Below are 17755 nucleotides of genomic sequence, written 5' to 3'. Positions count from 1 at the left end.
TTTTTGAGCGACACCCCAGCTCTTTTTGAGCGACCTTCCCTTCTCTTTTTAAGCGACTTCCCTGAAGCTCTTTTTGAGCGACATCCCATCTCTTTTTGAGCGACCTCCCAGCTCTTTTTGGGCGACATCCCAGCTCTTTTTGAGCGACCTCCCGTATCTTTTTGATGTAATTTTCTTTCTAGTTTTTCTCTTTCAATCTTTCTTGTGTTGGTGAAAGTGAGAGGTTTGGCAGACTGATGTGTTGAGCAAGTCATGTGTTTGATACAGACTTGTGGTTCCTGGTGTGAAGTAGCGGCGGGAACACCCGTTCGTAACCCCGGTAGCCACGATGGTGTATGCTCCTTGAGCACGACCGTACGACCTGTGAGTACGACCGTACGACCTGTGAGTACGACCGTAAGACGTGTGAGTACGACCGTATGATCTGTGAGTACGACCGTACGACCTGTGAGCACGACTGTACGACCTGTGAGTACGACCGTGCGATCCTCGAGTACGACCATACGATCCTCGAGTACGACTGTATCAGGCATGAGCACGAGGCTGCGATGCCTTTTTTTTTTGTATGGCGTTACGACGCTTGCGTACGACGGTGCGACCCCTTGAACACACGATAGCACGACCCTCGAGTACGACGGCACGACCCTCGAGTACGACGGCACGACCCTCGAGTACGACGGCACGACCCTCGAGTACGACGGCACGACCCTTGAGTACGACGGCACGACCCTTGAGTACGACGGCACGACCCTCGAGTACGACGGCACGACCGACGAGTACGACGGCACGACCGTCGAGTACGACGGCACGACCCTCGAGTACGACGGCACGACCCTTGAGTACGACGGCACGACCTTTGTTCGTCCTGGGCAATAGATAGAGCCGTCCCTCCAGCCTGGAACACCTGCGCTATATTGGCCGACCCTTGTGACCTTCCGCGCCCACGCCCACACACGCCCACACACACACACACACACACACACACACACCAAAAAGAAAATGAATAGATGATTCGCTATTCAGATAATCTTGTGATTAGGTGGAAGGCTAAAAGAACCAAATCTATCCTTGGCACCAGACTAGGTAGTTTTGCACACGTTGAACCCGACGGTGCCACAGGTGGGTGGGGGGGGAGGGGGGGTATTGGGTGGGAGGCCCAGGTCGTCTTCGGACCAGGGGGTGTGGGGGAGTCATGCCGTCCTGTACATGGGGGTCGTATCGTCGTGGTCAGAGGTCGTACCGTCGTGTTTTCAGTGTCGTGTCGCCGTCGTGCGACTCCAGGGGTTAACCAATCCCAGAATTGGGACGAGGCTGGGACACGAGTCTCACCCTCCCTACCGTCTCTTGTTTCCTCCTGGAGGATGCAGGAGCCTCGGGCCTCTAGCGCCCCGACGGTGTCCTGGAGGCTCCAGTGGCCCGAGGCCATCGGGCTGTGGCGGCTCCAGTAGCGATAAGTGACGCGGAATGATGAGGGGGGAACACCCAACTGTCGGGTGCGATTAGTATGTGGGAACCCGCCCGTCGGGTGTGAAGAGTCGACGAGCACCCGACCGTCGGGTGTGAAGAGTCGGCGAGGACCCGACCGTCGGATACAATAAGTCGGTGAAAACCCGACCTTCGGGTGCCATAACTCGGTGAGGACCCGACCGTCGGGTGCAATGAGTCAGTGAGGACCCGACCGTCGGATGCAATGAGTCAGTGAGGACCCGACCGTCGGGCGCGATGAATCAGTGAGGACCCGACCGTCGGGCGCGATGAGTCAGTGAGGACCCGACCGCCGGGCGCGATGAGTCAGTGAGGACCCGACCGTCGGGTGCAATGAGTCAGTGAGGACCCGGCCGTCGGGTGCGATGAGTCAGTGAGGACCCGACCGTCGGGTGCGATGAGTCAGTGAGGACCCGACCGTCGGGCGCAATGAGTCAGTGAGGACCCGACCGTCGGGCGCGATGACTCAGTGAGGACCCGACCGTCGGGCGCGATGAGTCAGTGAGGACCCGACCGTCGGGCGCGATGAGTCAGTGAGGACCCGACCGTCGGGCGCGATGAGTCAGTGAGGACCCGACCGTCGGGCGCGATGAGTCAGTGAGGACCCGACCGTCGGGCGCAATGAGTCAGTGAGGACCCGACCGTCGGGCGCGATGAGTCAGTGAGGACCCGACCGTCGGGTGCAATGAGTCAGTGAGGACCCGACCGTCGGGTGCAATGAGTCAGTGAGGACCCGACACCCTCGCTAGGGGTCCGACGCGTTCAAGTCGACTCCTTCAGGATTACTATCTACGGCGAGTTGAAATCTCCCGTCGACGTATCGTTAATATACACACCTCATGACTTCCTCCGCGCGCGCACGCGCGCGCGTGTATGTATCCTGAAGGAGGTGTGGGGCACGACATGCCTTTGGGATGAGAGGATCAGGTCGGTGGACACCAGGCGAGGAGGCGCTGGTGCGCGCTCGGAGGGTACTCCAGTCAAAGGTGACCAACCAGCACCACCACCGTCATGTCCGGAGCTCGCGCGCGCTCGGCCCTGGACCTCTTGCCTGCAAACCGCAATTGAGAAATTGTGTTTTCCCTCCTGAAGGCAGAGTTGCGATTGGCGGAGGCGAGGGGGAGGTGGAGCTTTCCGCAAGTTACCCGTCTGGCGGCTTTTGACTCGCGCCGCGAGATGGCGCGCCGGTCGCAGTCGACCTTCTTCGGTGCGGAAATAATACCAAAGGGTTCAGTTACTCGCTGGCTGTGGAGACGGGTGCTGCGTTGCCTCCCGCGGACCTCCGTTCTGTCAGTGGCCAAGACTCCCTCGTCTCTCTGTATATATAAGAGGAAATTGAGATCTGAAAAATTTTTTTGGTCCATTATTGTTCTTGTCCATATTGATCGTTCCTGGAGGCAAGGTAATTGTTACATGGTATTGTCGAGTGTTAGTGAGTTAGTATGTGTATTGTGTGAGGTCGAGCGAGGTGACCCGGCAGGATGAGGCACAAGGATCAGCGGGGCTGCTCGGGGCCGCCCTCCCCACCCACCAGCGTGGCCAAGGTTCGCAAGGCCTCCTACTACGTGTGGTTCCTCGGGGCCGAGGAGTGCCGGGGGTTGCGGGGCCTGGAGTGCGTGAGGCCCGTCGTGCACTACCTGGTGGCGCGGGAGCGGGAGCACGAGCCGGACAAGGTGACGCTGCAGGTGTCCGGCAGGGGCATTAAACTACTGCAGGCCGGGGCCCACGGCCGCCTGACTGCCCCCACCAAGCACTTCATCCCGGCCTCCGCCCTCACCTACGTGCAGCAGGAGGCGCGCCCGGACGATGACATCGTGTCTGCCATCCTCCTCATCTACAACCCGCTCACCCGCTGCCCCGTCCACGTCCACACCTACCGATGCGACTCCACCGAGACGGCCACGCTCCTGCGGGAGCACCTGGCCCAGCTGGTGGACCACCCCGAGCAGCAGGCCAAGCTAGCCGCCCTCGAGTCCCGCCTGGCCGCCCGCGGCCTCCTGCCGGCGCCGCCCTCCAGCCGCGGCTCCGACGGCGCGTCCACGGGTTCGTCTACGTCCTCGGGGGGTGGCGGGAGCAGCTCGGGGCGGTCGCCGACGGCGGTGTCGGCGGCCGTGGGCCCCGGCATGTCGTCGCTCTACGACTCCCTGGCGGCCGAGCTGAGGGAGAAGCTGGGTGGGCGAGGCGCGCCCCTCCTCCTGCCGCCCAAGGACTATGACACACTCAACCGCTCCCGTGGGCGGATCCCCGACGTCCGCCGCCCTGCTCCCGCCGCTGCCCGCAAGTCGCAGGAGGACGATTCTGCGAGGTCCTCCGGCATAGGCAGCGACGACGCCCCGTCCCCCACCCACGAACGCGATCTGGAGCCCATCGACAACCAGTCGTCCTCAGGTCAGTGATCCTGTGATGGCCGCACCCGCACGCGGTCCCCCTGGCTAACGGCACTGTCCCCCCCCCCCCGTGTGTCTCCCCGTGGGCGGGGGTGACATATGCTCCCTGGGGGCCGTGTGCGTGGGGATGACACATGCCCCCTAGGGGAGGGACAATATGGGCCAGGTGACATATGCTCCTGGGTGGAGGGACCCTGTGGGTGGGTGTGACCTGCCCCGTGGGAGGAATGGGTGGGCAGGGTGACGGGTATCCTCCCAGGGGAAGGACCATGTTGGTGGGATGACAGGTACCTCGGGGGAGAGGGACCATTTAGGTGGGAGGCGCAGGCTCCCCGGGGGTAGATACCGTGTTGGTGGGGGTTACTGGTTTCCCCTGGGGGGAGGTGAGGCTGGACGTGGTACTGGTGGGGTGACGGGTTCTCTCTGGGGAGACTATCGTGTGGGCGGGCTGGCGGGGGTGGGGGGGGTGGGGGGTGGTTGTTTAGGCTGGGTCCTCCCTCGTGGTTGGGTCCTGTGTAAGGCTGCCACTTGTGTCAACGTTGAACTCCAACGCCATCTCCAGTTCACACGTTACCCTGGGCTGTGCAACAACGCGTCCGTCCAACACCATACACCACACACACACACACACACACACACACATTCATCATCGTCTCGCCTGCCTGGCTTCGGTCAGTCATGCACCCTTCGTCAGGACTCAAGTCTCTGGTCCACAGATTAACTCTGGGTCACAAGTTGAAATCCCATTCCTACGTGTGAGACTACTTCATGCATTTGTCTCCCAGTGTGTGTGTGTGCGCAAGACTGAGTGGCATTTGACCCATGCATGTAGGACACTGGCCATATATATATATATATATATATATATATATATATATATATATATATATATATATATATATATATATATATATTTCTATAAGTCCACGGGGAAAATGAAACACAAGTTCCCAAGCGCACTTTCGTGTAATAATCACATCATCAGGGGAAACACAAGAGAGAAATACAAGTCAGTTGATATACGTCGAAGAAACGAAGCTAGGACGCCATTTGGTGTATATGCCTATATACACAAACACACTACTGGCAGTTTGCATTAGAACGAGATAACTTTGACGGTGTTTATGGAAGGCAAGGGGGGGGCGGGCTGATCGCTGGCTGCCAAGCTTACTCAAGTTTCCATTTTAGGAGTTGGAGAACTTTCGCGAGGTGCCGGAGTCTGCCTGCCTTATGATCATGGCTTGCATCATCATGACGAGGGGGTGTGCATGTCGCTCGAACTGCGAGGAAGGTTCATGAATCCAGGCATTACTTGTATGATATGACCTTAACGACTTTCTCCCTTTCCTTCTCTCTCTCTCTCTCTCTCTCTCTCTCTCTCTCTCTCTCTCTCTCTCTCTCTCATCTATCTATGTCTATCTATCTCTGCGTTTTGGTGGTAGATAACAGAGCTCTGACGATGTGTTTGGAGGAGTATTCTGATTTTTGGGCAGTATTTCGTAAGATCGTATTTTCGTTGTATTTGGAGAGAGTTATATTCTTGTTTAGGCTTTGTGAAGATATTCTGAACGTGGCGATATTTAGATATTCCTATTTTAGCTGTTTTTGGATAGATTCTTATATATATATATATATATATATATATATATATATATATATATATATATATATATATATATATATATATATTCTTAGTGTGGCAATCTTTGGATGAAGATTCCCATTTTGGTGATGTTAAGAGAAAGATTCCTGTTTTGGCGATGTTAAGAAAAATACTCCTATTTTAGCGACGTTTAGAAAAATATTCCTATTTTGGCGATGTTTCGAGAAAGATTCCTATTTTGGCGATGCTAAGAGAAACATTCCTATTTTGGCGATGTTTCGAGAAAGATTCCTATTTTGGCGATGCTAAGAGAAACATTCCTATTTTGGCGATGTTTCGAGGAAGATTCCTATTTTGGCGATGTTTCGAGAAAGATTCCTATTTTGGCGATGCTAAGAGAAACATTCCTGTTTTGGCGATGTTTCGAGAAAGATTCCTATTTTGGCGATGCTAAGAGAAACATTCCTATTTTGGCGATGTTTCGAGAAAGATTCCTATTTTGGCGATGCTAAGAGAAACATTCCTATTTTGGCGATGTTTCGAGAAAGATTCCTATTTTGGCGATGCTAAGAGAAACATTCCTATTTTGGCGATGTTTCGAGGAAGATTCCTATTTTGGCGATGTTAAGAGAAACATTCCTATTTTGGCGATGCTTCGAGGAAGATTCCTATTTTGGGCGATGTTAAGAGAAACATTCCTATTTTGGCGATGCTTCGAGGAAGATTCCTATTTTGGCGATGCTAAGAGAAACATTCCTATTTTGGCGATGCTTCGAGGAAGATTCCTATTTTGGCGATGTTAAGAGAAACATTCCTATTTTGGCGATGTTTCGAGGAAGATTCCTATTTTGGCGATGCTAAGAGAAACATTCCTATTTTGGCGATGTTTCGAGGAAGATTCCTATTTTGGCGATGTTAAGAGAAACATTCCTATTTTGGCGATGCTTCGAGGAAGATTCCTATTTTGGCGATGTTAAGAGAAACATTCCTATTTTGGCGATGCTTCGAGGAAGATTCCTATTTTGGCGATGCTAAGAGAAACATTCCTATTTTGGCGATGCTTCGAGGAAGATTCCTATTTTGGCGATGTTAAGAGAAAACATTCCTATTTTGGCGATGTTTCGAGGAAGATTCCTATTTTGGCGATGCTAAGAGAAACATTCCTATTTTGGCGATGTTTCGAGGAAGATTCCTATTTTGGCGATGCTAAGAAATCAGTAGCCAGGGCTGCCCGCCCCCCCCCCCCCGTGCCTGGGAGATCAGTGTTGACCTACATAGGATCATCAGGCACGTGACTGGTCAATACATGTTGGCCGTGTGTGTGTAATTACACCTCTCGTTTCCCCGTACTTGAGGATCTGGTTAATATTAACATCATTATGTAATTTGCATCACGGTTTATTTTTTTAGGGGGCTGTGTCTCCTATACTGGGGTTATGGATGGTAGAGAACCCCCCCCTTAAATGGGGAGGCTGTGTTAATGTACTGGACATCTGTGTTCTTGTAAGGTATTTGTGTATTGTAATACCAGAAGGGGTACGAATGTGATATATATATATATATATATATATATATATATATATATATATATATATATATATATATATATATATATATCTATGTGTCCACGGGGATCGATGTGGTATACCGGGGTTGACGTGCTGTCAGTGGATTGAATCAAGGCATGTGAAGCGTCTGGGGTAAACCATGGAAAGCTGTGTAGGTGTGTATATTTGCGTGTGTGGACGTATGTATATACATGTGTATGGGGGTGGGTTGGGCCATTTCTTTCGTCTGTTTCCTTGCGCTACCTCGCGAACGTGGGAAACAGCGACAAAGCAAAAAAAAAAAAAAAAAATATATATATATATATATATATATATATATATATATATATATATATATATATATATATATTCCTGTGAGTCCACGGGAAAATGAAACACGATAAGTTCCCAAGTGCACTTTCGTGTAATAATCACATCATCAGGGCAGACACAAGAGAGAAATATAAGTCAGTTGATTACATTAGCGGCAAAGGAACGGCACATGTTATGAATTACATTAAAAGTAAGGGAACGAATGATTATCACGGATTACATTAGAAGCGGAGGAACGGTAGATATAACGAATTACATTGAAGGCAAAGGAACGAATGATTGTCCCGGATTACATTAGAAACAGAGGAACGGGACACATCACGGATTACACTAGTGGCATGAGGACGGTATGCCCTACGGATTACATTAGCGGCAAGGGAGAAATGTACTACCCCTGCGACGTGTGGGTGCTGGGCCGGGCCACTCACTCGCTGTAGCTCGTCCCTCTCATTCGACCCACTCAGGTACGGCAGCATCCCCCACGGTAGCGCGTTGCGTGGGTGTGTTGGCTGGTGTGTGTGTGTGCGCCAGCTGAGGGAGGGAGGGAGTGAGGTTGGTCTGCAGCGAACACCTTCACCAGCGGCCGGTGCGCGCGCACCACTCATGGTGGAGGAGGAGGAGGAGGGGAGGAATATCTTTCCATCATGATGGTTCATGAGCGCTCGTGAATCCATCCTGGTTGGGATATTCGTGAGTCGTACTAGACAATTCAGGGGTCATACCAGCCGGTAAGACCCATGCTCAAGCCTCGCTATATCTTCGTTATTCTTGCTTGCTTCAGACCGATCCATCCACCGTGGTGTTCGTGATTCTTGCTCACATGTCTTGCTTAATATCTTGACCTCATGATTCAGGCCAGGCTTGAGGTAACGAATATTACTTAGTATTTGACGGAGGAATCGTGAATCGCTCTGTTAACAGGGATATATATATATATATATATATATATATATATATATATATATATATATATATATATATATATATATATATATATATATTTGTTAGGTGAGACGTCAAGGGTAACTAGGGCCCCTTAATTAAAGCCATCCTATTAACGTTCTCTCTCTCTCTCTCTCTCTCTCTCTCTCTCTCTCTCTCTCTCTGTCTATCTTCCTTAGCCTGAGCCAGGTACCCATTTCATCGACCAAACCCTCCCCCCTAATCCCCTTAGGGGTTGATGAACGGCTGGGTTGACTGTGGACCGACTGCCGGAGCCAGGATTCGAACCTTAGGCGCTTGACCCTGGGCGGGCGGGCGGCCCGTAAAATGCGTCATGGCCAGGAAGGGCTGGCCCGCTACACCACGGGAGTCCAGAATGAACCTAAACCTCCACATGACGAGGTAGATGATGATAATGACGATGTGTGTGTGTTAGAAATAACTCATTAACATTAGAAGTAATGAGGGTAGTATTATTAGCAGTGGGTGTGGTGAGGGTTGTAATGATCGTATGGATAATGATACAACTAGTAATATAATAGAGGCAGGAGTGACGTCACTTGTAGTTTGGCCAGGTAAAGTGGCACAAGTGGACAAGAAGTGGGTATACACACCACCGGTGGTGGTGAGGTGGTTTGCCGACAGGAACAGGTCACGTGTTCTTTGTCCCCCACCCCCTCAGCCAGTTGTGTTGTTGTTTGCCGGTCACCACTTGGTTTGACCTCCAGCAACACCATAATATGTTTGTTGATTTCGGCGAGGCTGCACGGTCAAAGAATTTCTCTCACTTGGAAGACTACCTTTCCCTGCTACTGGAAGTAGCGCCGCCGTGGGATGCCGAAGCCTCTTTGAAAGTCCAGGGTTACACCAGCAGGGTCCTATCCTAAACATCTCTCGGGAGGATATAGGAGAAAAAGTCGAATTTGTCAAATCTTATTTTTTTCGGGAAAAATTGAGAAGAAAAGTTATTTTTCCCACGTGCAGAATAGCCTAAATAATGGTAGTCTGTCCTTGGAATAAAATCGATTGATACGTTGGTGGGTTAAGCGTAGGCTGTGTGGTGTGTGTGTGTGTGTGTGTGTGTGTGTGTGTGGGAGGTAGGCCTAATATGGTGGTGACCACTGGGCCTTAACTCTGACCCCTTCCTGACCTCTGGGTGTCTTCCCCCCTTCCCCCCTCCTCCCCCTAAGGACAGGGGGCCCCTCACGTTACACCCGGGGTGGAGACACCTGGGGCACGGGGTAAGGTGGGGCTGCTCTTAGACGGCCCCGTGGGGCTGGGGCTGGGGTGGAGGGCGTACAGACTGGGGGGAGGAAGGCTCAGGCTCAGGGGTGAGTCGGTGGGTGGGCCCCCCCTGGGTAGGCCCCCCCTTACATCAGACCCCCAAGCTTGAGTTACATCAAGCCTTTAAGATATACGTAGGCCCTTAAGCTTAAGCTGTCGTCGGACCGAGCACGAGATATTTCAAGCTTAGCTTGAAAAAGCTTTAAAATCTTCTCGTCTTGGAGTAAGCAGACATTCCAGGAACGTAGTAGCCCGTTCCTGTGGCCGATCTGCCGGTAGTGGCACGTCCCTTCCTCTCGTTCTTGTGGGCCCCAGCTGGGGCGCTGCCACAGATGCTGGTATAAGGGTAAACCAGAACGCTAAGGCGTCCAGGGTTTGTGTGACCCACAGCTCTTGCTGACAACCCAACGGCTTGGTGACCCAGCGCACCACAGTAACACGATGACACGACACTGAAGAGGAAAGTGACGTTCGTTTTCAACGCTTTCCCTACTCACTCACTCACTCATTCACTCATTCACCCACCCACCTCCGCCCCCCCCCCCCCCCCCGCCAGCACCTCCCTGTGACACTTGTGGTCAGCCAGCACCTCCCTGTGGTACTTGTGGTCAGCCAGCACCTCCCTGTGGTACTTGTGGTCAGCCAGCACCTCCCTGTGGTACTTGTGGTCAGCCAGCACCTCCCTGTGGCACTTGTGGTCAGCCAGCACCTCCTTGTGGCACTTGTGGTCAGCCAGCACCTCCCTGTGGCACATGTGGTCAGCCAGCACCTCCCTGTGGTACTTGTGGTCAGCCAGCACCTCCCTGTGGCACCTGTGGTCAGCCAGCACCTCCCTGTGGCACCTGTGGTCAGCCAGCACCTCCCTGTGGCACCTGTGGTCAGCCAGCACCTCCCTGTGGCACCTGTGGTCAGCCAGCACCTCCCTGTGGCACTTGTGGTCAGCCAGCACCTCCCTGTGGCACTTGTGGTCAGCCAGCACCTCCCTGTGGCACATGTGGTCAGCCAGCACCTCCCTGTGGTACTTGTGGTCAGCCAGCACCTCCCTGTGGCACCTGTGGTCAGCCAGCACCTCCCTGTGGCACCTGTGGTCAGCCAGCACCTCCCTGTGGCACCTGTGGTCAGCCAGCACCTCCCTGTGGCACCTGTGGTCAGCCAGCACCTCCCTGTGGCACCTGTGGTCAGCCAGCACCTCCCTGTGGCACCTGTGGTCAGCCAGCACCTCCCTGTGGCACCTGTGGTCAGCCAGCACCTCCCTGTGGTACTTGTGGTCAGCCAGCACTCCCTGTGGCACCTGTGGTCAGCCAGCACCTCCCTGTGGCACTTGTGGTCAGCCAGCACCTCCCTGTGGCACTTGTGGTCAGACGTCTCTTGCGTAAATCCCCCGTAGAAGTCCACAGGGGTCGGTGAGGGCCCACCTCCCGCCCTCCGTCTTAGTGGCGAAACTTGGGTGATACATGAGGGCAGGTCAGCGCTAGTGCGCACCCACGCTGCCATTGCTGCCCAGGTTTCTTTCGGGCCCCAACGGCACCTGCGGTGGCGTGTGACGGACGCCCCAGTGTGAGCTGGGTAGGAGCTACGTCGAGAGGTCCATCATGGGGTCATAGATGGAGGAAGAAGCCTCATTTAAGTTAGATTGGTTTTAGATTAAGTTAGGTGAAAGGCTTCAAAGTCAGTTATGATTGGCTTTGGGGTCAGTTATAATTGGCTTTAGGGTCAGTTATGATTGGCTTTGGGGTCAGTTATAATTGGCTTTAGGGTCAGTTATGATTGGCTTTGGGGTCAGTTATAATTGGCTTTAGGGTCAGTTATGATTGGCTTTGGGGTCAGTTATAATTGGCTTTAGGGTCAGTTATGATTGGCTTTGGGGTCAGTTATAATTGGCTTTAGGGTCAGTTATAATTGGCTTTAGGGTCAGTTATAATTGGCTTTAGGGTCAGTTATGATTGGCTTTAGGGTCAGTTATGATTGGCTTTGGGGTCAGTTATAATTGGCTTTAGGGTCAGTTATAATTGGCTTTAGGGTCAGTTATAATTGGCTTTAGGGTCAGTTATGATTGGCTTTAGGGTCAGTTATGATTGGCTTTAGGGTCAGTTATGATTGGCTTTAGGGTCAGTTATGATTGGCTTTAGGGTCAGTTATGATTGGCTTTGGGGTCAGTTATAATTGGCTTTAGGGTCAGTTATGATTGGCTTTAGGGTCAGTTATGATTGGCTTTAGAGTCAGTTATAATTGGCTTTAGGGTCAGTTATGATTGGCTTTAGGGTCAGTTATGATTGGCTTTAGGGTCAGTTATAATTGGCTTTAGGGTCACTTATGATTGGCTTTAGGGTCAGTTATGATTGGCTTTAGGGTCAGTTATGATTGGCTTTAGGGTCAGTTATGATTGGCTTTAGGGTCAGTTATAATTGGCTTTAGGGTCAGTTATAATTGGCTTTAGGGTCAGTTATAATTCGCTTTAGTGTCAGTTATGATTCGCTTTAGGGTCAGTTATGATTGGCTTTAGGGTCAGTTATGATTGGCTTTAGTTAAGATTGGCTTTAGGGTCAGTTATGATTGGCTTTAGGGTCAGTTATGATTGGCTTTAGGGTCAGTTATGATTGGCTTTAGGGTCAGTTATAATTGGCTTTAGGGTCAGTTATGATTGGCTTTAGGGTCAGTTATGATTGGCTTTAGGGTCAGTTATGATTGGCTTTAGGGTCAGTTATGATTGGCTTTAGGGTCAGTTATGATTGGCTTTAGGGTCAGTTATGATTGGCTTTAGGGTCAGTTATAATTGGCTTTAGGGTCAGTTATAATTGGCTTTAGGGTCAGTTATGATTGGCTTTAGGGTCAGTTATGATTCGCTTTAGGGTCAGTTATAATTGGCTTTAGGGTCAGTTATAATTGGCTTTAGGGTCAGTTATAATTGGCTTAGAAATACGATTGTGGTCCCGGTTATCATCAGGGTCCGGACTTGTATTAGATCAGGGTTCAGTTTGGGTGGGTTAAGGCCACACTAAGACCCTTGGCATAAGAAGTTTGAGGTGGTATACAGTTCTAGTAAGCGTAAAAGTTCGGTGTTAAGCCAGGCCACGACCGACCTTAAAGCCACATCTAAGCCAAGCCACGATCGACCTTAAAGCCACATCTGAGCCAGGCCGCGACCGACCTTAAAGCCACATCTGAGCCAGGCCACGATCGACCTTAAAGCCACATCTGAGCCAGGCCGCGACCGACCTTAAAGCCACATCTGAGCCAGGCCACGATCGACCTTAAAGCCACATCTGAGCCAGGCCACGACCGACCGTAAAGCCACATCTGAGCCAGGCCACGACCGACCTTAAAGCCACATCTAAGCCAGGCCACGACCGACCTTAAAGCCACATCTGAGCCAGGCCACGACCGACCTTAAAGCCACATCTGAGCCAGGCCACGACCGACCTTAAAGCCACATCTGAGCCAGGCCACGACCGACCTTAAAGCCACATCTGAGCCAGGCCACGACCGACCGTAAAGCCACATCTGAGCCAGGCCACGACCGACCTTAAAGCCACATCTGAGCCAGGCCACGACCGACCTTAAAGCCACATCTGAGCCAGGCCACGACCGACCTTAAAGCCACATCTGAGCCAGGCCACGACCGACCGTAAAGCCACATCTGAGCCAGGCCACGATCGACCGTAAAGCCACATCTGAGCCAAGCCACGATCGACCGTAAAGCCACATCTGAGCCAGGCCACGACCGACCGTAAAGCCACATCTGAGCCAGGCCACGATCGACCGTAAAGCCATATCTGAGCCAGGCCACGACCGACCGTAAAGCCACATCTGAGCCAGGCAGGAGCCAGTATTCCCGCCACGGGCGATGCTCCTCCACCCGGCCACTTGTCCTCCTCTTAATGTCAGAGGGATCAACATAGCTGTTGGTGGCGGGGGCTGGCACCCGTGTGTGTGTGTCTGTGTGTGTGTGTGTGTGTGTCACAGACTTGCTATAGCCCGATGTCTGTTGGCTATGCCATCCCCATAGGACGTCTGGTGCGCCGCCATGATGGCACGCCACCAGGGCACTATGCCATCCCCGTAGGGCGTCTGGTGCGCCGCCATGATGGCACGCCACCAGGGCACTATGCCATCTCCGTAGGGCGTCTGGTGCGCCGTCATGATGGCACGCCACCAGCGCACTATGCCATCCCCGTAGGGCGTCTGGTGCGCCGTCATGATGGCACGCCGCCAGCGCACTATGCCATCCCTGTAGGGCGTCTGGTGCGCCGCCATGATGGCACGCCGCCCTGATGGCACGCCGCCTGCCGCGCGGGTCTACCCGCTCCTAAGGTTGTCCACCTTGACGCCTTTGCCGTCACCTGATCCACCCACACACGCGTGCGCGCACGCACACACACACACACACACACACACACACACACACACACACACACATGTAAGTTCATTTGTGCTGTATTTTCTTCGTATGTCACCCACACACACAGGTGGTGTGATCCTCTCCACACACACACCATGGTAACTCACACATCTCCTTCTCTCCCTCATGGTAACTCATCGTCTATAGCAGTGTCGTGCGGTGAGCGTTACGCGTTACATCTGTCCTTCGGTCGAAAATAAGAAAAAAAAAATGAAACAAAATCATTCTCTTAAACACTGTCTTCTACTCATCGAAGCTCTCTCTCTCTCTCTCTCTCTCTCTCTCTCTCTCTCTCTCTCTCTCTCTCTCTCTCTCTCTCTCTCTCTCTCTCTCACACACAGGTAACTAGATCACCTCCTCCTCCTCTCACCAGTGCCCCTCCCTCCCACCACCCGGCCTTGGTGAGTGAGTGAGTGAGTGCTCTCATTCGCACCAGCAGGTCTGCACTCAACTCACCTCGCGCACCAACACCACCACCAGACAACCTTTTCATCACATCCTTTTAACCTTTTTCGCTTCCCCTTATCCCACCGTCGTCGACCCCCTCCCCCCCCTCCCACTACGTCAGGAAATAACGTCATTTCGCCCAGAGACCGCCAGGTGCACCGTACCCATCGACCAGTTGGCAATTACCTCGTTATCCTTCTCCTCTGTACGTTATCACGCTGACCCCGGAGCCTCCCTCGCTGGCTGGCTGGCTGGCTACGTGGGTGGGTGGAACTGGTTTAACTCCTTCCTTGCTTGTCGATTTCATCATTTTCTTGTATACTTGCATTTATTGAGGGTATGGTGAAAGAATGACACACGAGAAACTTTCGCTAACCTTTATATATATATATATATATATATATATATATATATATATATATATATATATATATATATATATATATATATTGGAGTCTTCTGAGTAAATGGGTAATAGACATTTGTCTATTGTCACTGACACTCACTCGGGTCTCTCACTGGCCACTCCCATCTGTCACTCGCCACCCACTGACACTCAGGAGTGACTTTGGTGCCAACCCAGAGCCACCTGGAGCCACTCAGAACCAAATCAGTGGTGCCCAGAGCAGTTTTTATTACCTCTCGGACCCACCCAAGGGCACTCCAGTGTCGCCAGCAATGACTCCTTCAGGCAGTAATCCACAATTGTTATCTGGGGCTTGTATCTAGCACGCGGGGCCTCCCCCAGCCAGGTGCACACACACACACACAGAGCCCCTAAACCCCCGCCATCCTCCTCCCTTCCTTAGCGTCATGCAGGAGCCACGGTACACACACAGACAGACAGACAGACAGGCAGCGTCTTAAACAGTAAGCAGGAGTCGGCGGACGGGCGAACCGGACGTGGGAGTGAAAGGTGAGACGAGGCTCAGCTGGGTAACAAAGGGACAGCCTTCACCCAGCTCCTCCCCCCAGAGTCCCGGTGCTCCTGCCCCCGGGAGATGAGGGACACACACACACACACACACACACACACACACAGTAGAAACTTTTTGGAAGAGATTTTAAAAGATGTACTCTTCAGAGTAAGTAAATGGAATAACATGAATGGTATAAATGTGGACATTATACAATTAAAAAAAAGAAAAAAATTGTGATTTTAAAGATTTTCATAAAAAAAACAAGGTAGGGCCTCGCGAGTGTACAAGTTTCTTCCCATACTGTACAAACAAGTAATTACGAAGAGGCAATTACAAGCATGAAACGTGTTCAAATAGATCAAGGTTAATGAATAAACTGGATAATGAACTTGTGGAGGTGGACAGCATAGCACAGCACCTCAGAAAGTTGTACATTAGTAGAGAAAGTTCAAGTGATCCCCCCAGTACAGTAGAAATAAGTAATTAAACAATAGGTAATTCCACACACACACACACACAGACACGGGAACAAGGTTCACACGTAATACGTAAATATCATAAGGGAGAGAGGAAGCGACATTGAGAAGCGTGAATACACATGAAGGATTGTTAAAGAAAGAGACTTAGGAATATAATGAGAAATAGAAGAAATGGAGAGCAATCATGAAGACAAAAGGAGAAAGGAAGGAAGGAAGGAGGGAGGGAGATATGTGTGTGGTGGGAGGTGGACAGAAGGACAAAGAGGCGTTATTTAACTACACGACCAACAGTTTTAAACCTGGCTCATTATTTACCCCTACCTTCCTACCGACACTAGAGCAAATAATAGCTCACAACTTCTTTATGGTCTGCTATCAGTATTGACATAATGGCCGAGTTATGCACAAAGAGAAGCTGTTATGAATGCATGGCAGTTTAGGCCAGTCTTACACATCGCCAAGTGTAGGTAATTGTCGTGAACTGTCATTACGGTTGTAATGTCATCATAACACGGCTCATCTTTACCCATAACTCGTCGTTGTCGTCTGCGGCGGTAATACACCGATCCAGCTACGTCAACTAATGAGTTTAAATGGAGTGCTTAGAACACGGTAGTGTGCGTGTGTCATTTTCCATCCTCCCAGCATGTGTGGTAATGGCAGCTACACGCTGCGGCCATGACGTCACGGTTTTTATACACTAACGGGGCATTGAGTTGCCAGTTTGCCATTAGCGTTACTGTGGGGAAATTAGGTTAATGGATGCCCGAGGTGGCTTCCCATCACCGCGTGTGGAAATACAAGTGCAAGTGTAGTGAAGGTCTATTTTTCTAGAGCGGGGATCAGCGGCGGAGGACAGGTTTGTTAATCCAATCTAGTCCGCGGAGGTTGGCAATATTCCAAGGCACCCCATGAGTAAACACAGGAACTGTTATCGCTACAGAAGCAACAGGAAAATAGAAAGAACAAAAAAATGATAATTGATAATAGTTGTCCATTTTCTTGTCGTTTAACGTAACAGTGGATGGTAGCCATTATGTGGAAATCATGAGAACAAAAAAAAAATAGAAAATGCGAAAGAAATAGAAAACGATATTCGCCAAGTTTAAGAAGATAGAAAAAAAAAAGATGACAAAATAGTTTTGTAATATATCACGAAAAAAAAATAATAATGAAAATATGAGAAAAAGTTGTCGCGAGGTGGGGTGGGGGGGGGTGAAGGAGAGGTACGGGTTGAAGAAAGTTCAACATAGCGTAGCGATTGAGCGCTCAAGTGTAGCAGCCACCTCTCCGAGATTGCTACGCGGACGACGCTTTAAATTGCAGTGTTGGTAACGCTGGCTCTGTTATGGCGTGAGTGTGAGTGTGTGAGTGAGTGTGAGGTTCGTGTGTGCCACCAGCTCTTGTGTATAATGTGACGCGGGGGGACTCACACGTTGTGACAATCCAGCGGGGGAAGTTTCTCGTCTGCTCTACATGCAGAGAAAACTTTCCCTGGCAGACAAGTAGGTTAGCGGTGGCCATGTAAAATGGTCAGGCATGGTGAAGTGTTGGATAGGCTCGCTGATGGTCATCTTCTCTCTTCTCTCTCTCTCTTTGCGGTGAGCGCCAGGCCTTCTCGCCTCAGTGCTCTGTACTCTTACTATCTCACGTGCTCTCTGTACTCTACTTCAGCAGGTGCTCTGTACTCCACGTAATTTTTTGAATGTTCTTAGCGCCTCTGCCTCCCTAGCAGACCCACTCATTTGCAAAGAGGTCAGGTAAAGCCACAATGTTGACGTGTGTGGTGGATGTGGGGAGTGTCCCAGCTGTGAACACACACACACACACACACACACACCGGGACTGTAATCAACCTTAGCGTTACTATTTTTTGACCCCCACGAGCAGACAGCGATCAAGATGGCGCCCGCCCGCCCGCCCGACCGC

General features: G+C 51.3%; 1 protein-coding gene across 2 annotated transcripts in view; it reads left to right on the top strand.

The window, feature by feature from the left end:
• Positions 1 to 2717: 2717 nt before the first annotated feature.
• The window catches only part of LOC139751285 (uncharacterized), a 282214-nt gene continuing 267176 nt past the window's right edge, over positions 2718 to 17755 (top strand). For both annotated transcript variants that reach the window (XM_071666607.1, XM_071666606.1), the window contains exon 1: positions 2718 to 3873. In XM_071666607.1, the coding sequence (XP_071522708.1) occupies positions 2967 to 3873 (907 nt within the window). In that variant the 5' untranslated portion in view covers positions 2718 to 2966. The remainder of the gene's footprint in view (positions 3874 to 17755) is intronic.

This window comes from Panulirus ornatus, chromosome 11 (assembly GCF_036320965.1).
Source record: "Panulirus ornatus isolate Po-2019 chromosome 11, ASM3632096v1, whole genome shotgun sequence".
Lineage (NCBI taxonomy): Eukaryota > Metazoa > Arthropoda > Malacostraca > Decapoda > Palinuridae > Panulirus > Panulirus ornatus.
The sequence above is the reverse complement of the archived record's forward strand: the minus strand, read 5'-3'. Positions and strand labels throughout refer to the sequence as shown.